Below are 1,862 nucleotides of genomic sequence, written 5' to 3'. Positions count from 1 at the left end.
GGGGTCTGGAGTAGATTTTGGGGTGGAAGAGGGAAATTTTGGGGTGGAAAAGGCAGGTTTGGGGATGGAAAAAGCAGGTTTTGGGGTGGAAAAGGCAGATTTTCGGGTGGAAAAGGCAGGTTTTGGGGGTGTTGGGAGGGAATCCTGAGGGAAAACATGTGGATTTGGGGGGAACAAAAGGTCCCCTGGCGATGCCACCCCGGTCTTTGTGACAGGAGGGGACACAAAGGGCTGTTTATGGGGAACAAAAGGGCTTTTGTGTCCCTGGGACACAAACAAAAGCAGCTGGAACAGCCCCCAGGACCCCCCCCCCGGGCCTCATTCCCACATTCCTGGTGGGAAATGTTGTCTTCCCAAAGGGAAAAGGCTGTTAATGGATTATTTGATGTTCCCACCTGCAGGGCCAGGGGTTGGATCCAACCCCACCGAGCTGATCCCTGCTAAGAGTTTTGCTGGGATTGGGATTGGAAGTGGCAATTTGTTCAGGAATTGGGATCTGAAACTGGAAGTTATTCAGGAACTGGGATTTGAAATTGATAATTTATTCAGGAACTGGAACTTCTCCTGGAACTGGGATTTAAAATTGCAATTTATTCAGGAATTGGAATTTGAAATTTCAATTTATCCAGGAACTGGAATTACTCCTGGAATTAGAGTTGCAATTTATTCAGGAATTGGAATTTTAAATTGGAATTTCTCCTGGAATTGGGATTTTGAATTGGAATCTCTCCTGGAATTTAATTCCTAGGCCCCTCCCCTTCCCAGGCAGAGCTGCTCTTCCCCACAGCCAATATTTCACAGGAAAACACTCTCATAATCTCTCTTTATTCCCTTATCAGACTGATCCTTGATTCCCAGGTTCTTTCTGGAGGGCAGGGATAGAGATTCCCACTGGAGAACGAGAAACCAAGGGAGGAAAAGCGGGATAAGGAGGAATTGTTTGGTCAAAAACGGGGTTAAACTCCCAAAATCCGCAGGATTTGAGGCCTTGGATCCCTGTTCCTGCCTGGTGGGCTCTGCTTTATGACTTTTCAGGGATTTTTCCAAGCTTTTTTTTAGGGATTTTTCCAAGGAAACCCCAAACCCCGAGGTTATGGGAAGGAGTGGGAGCTCCTGGGATAGAAACCACTGGAAAAGGGAGCAGGGGGAGGGGAGGGAATGCACCAAACAGGTCCAGTCAGCTCAGAAAACCCGGACTTTTTTACAAGGATCCGTGGGATCCCACCTGGAATTCCCCCTGGATTCGCCACGAGAGGGAGACTCTGCCCCAGCAGAGCCCCAGTCCCAGCTCCAAACCCTCCCTCTTCCCACCTTTCCCCCCCTCCTCTCCCAGGGCCCCAGAGGGAATAATAAAATCATTTATTTCCTTCCCCTCCTCGGTTCTGTCCACAAAGAGTACAAAAAACTCCAGATCCGGTGGGATCAAGGAGAGGGAATCCCGGGAACTGGGAGAGTTCCTTTGATTTGGGGGGTGGGGGGAATTGTGGGGGGGGTTTATTCCTTGTTTTTCAGATATCCTTGATAACCTCTTCCAGCTCCTCCTTGGTGTACATGTGGAATTTCATCCCAGGCTCCACCGTGGCCAGCTGGAAAACAGGGAACGAGAGGGGTTAAGTGGCTTGAGGGAAGCAGGGGGAGCAGCTGTTCCCTGGGCTGGGATCATTCCAGCCCTCATTCCCTAAAATAGCTGCCCAGAGAGCTGGGCTTGGGCTCCTCCAGGAGCAGGGAATGGCAGTGGGAGCAGGAGGGAGCTGGGATAGGGAGGAACAGCCTGGGAAGGGGCAGGAACGGCCTGGGAAGGGGCAGGAACGGCCTGGGAAGGGGCAGGAACGGCCTGGGATGGGGCAGGAACGGCCTGGGAT

The 1,862-nt window shown here is 51.4% G+C and overlaps 1 protein-coding gene across 1 annotated transcript in view; it reads right to left on the bottom strand.

Moving 5' to 3' along the window:
* Window positions 1-1,342: 1,342 nt before the first annotated feature.
* PSMA5 (proteasome subunit alpha 5) overlaps window positions 1,343-1,862 on the bottom strand; it is an 8,857-nt gene continuing 8,337 nt past the window's right edge. The window contains exon 9 of the mRNA XM_027910290.1: window positions 1,343-1,586. Within this exon, the coding sequence (XP_027766091.1) occupies window positions 1,509-1,586 (78 nt within the window). The 3' untranslated portion in view covers window positions 1,343-1,508. The remainder of the gene's footprint in view (window positions 1,587-1,862) is intronic.

Source organism: Empidonax traillii, unplaced genomic scaffold (assembly GCF_003031625.1).
Source record: "Empidonax traillii isolate 1590-97213 ecotype Southwest subspecies unplaced genomic scaffold, ASM303162v1 scaffold3107:size18789, whole genome shotgun sequence".
NCBI lineage: Eukaryota > Metazoa > Chordata > Aves > Passeriformes > Tyrannidae > Empidonax > Empidonax traillii.
This window is presented reverse-complemented; position numbering and strand designations above follow the sequence as displayed.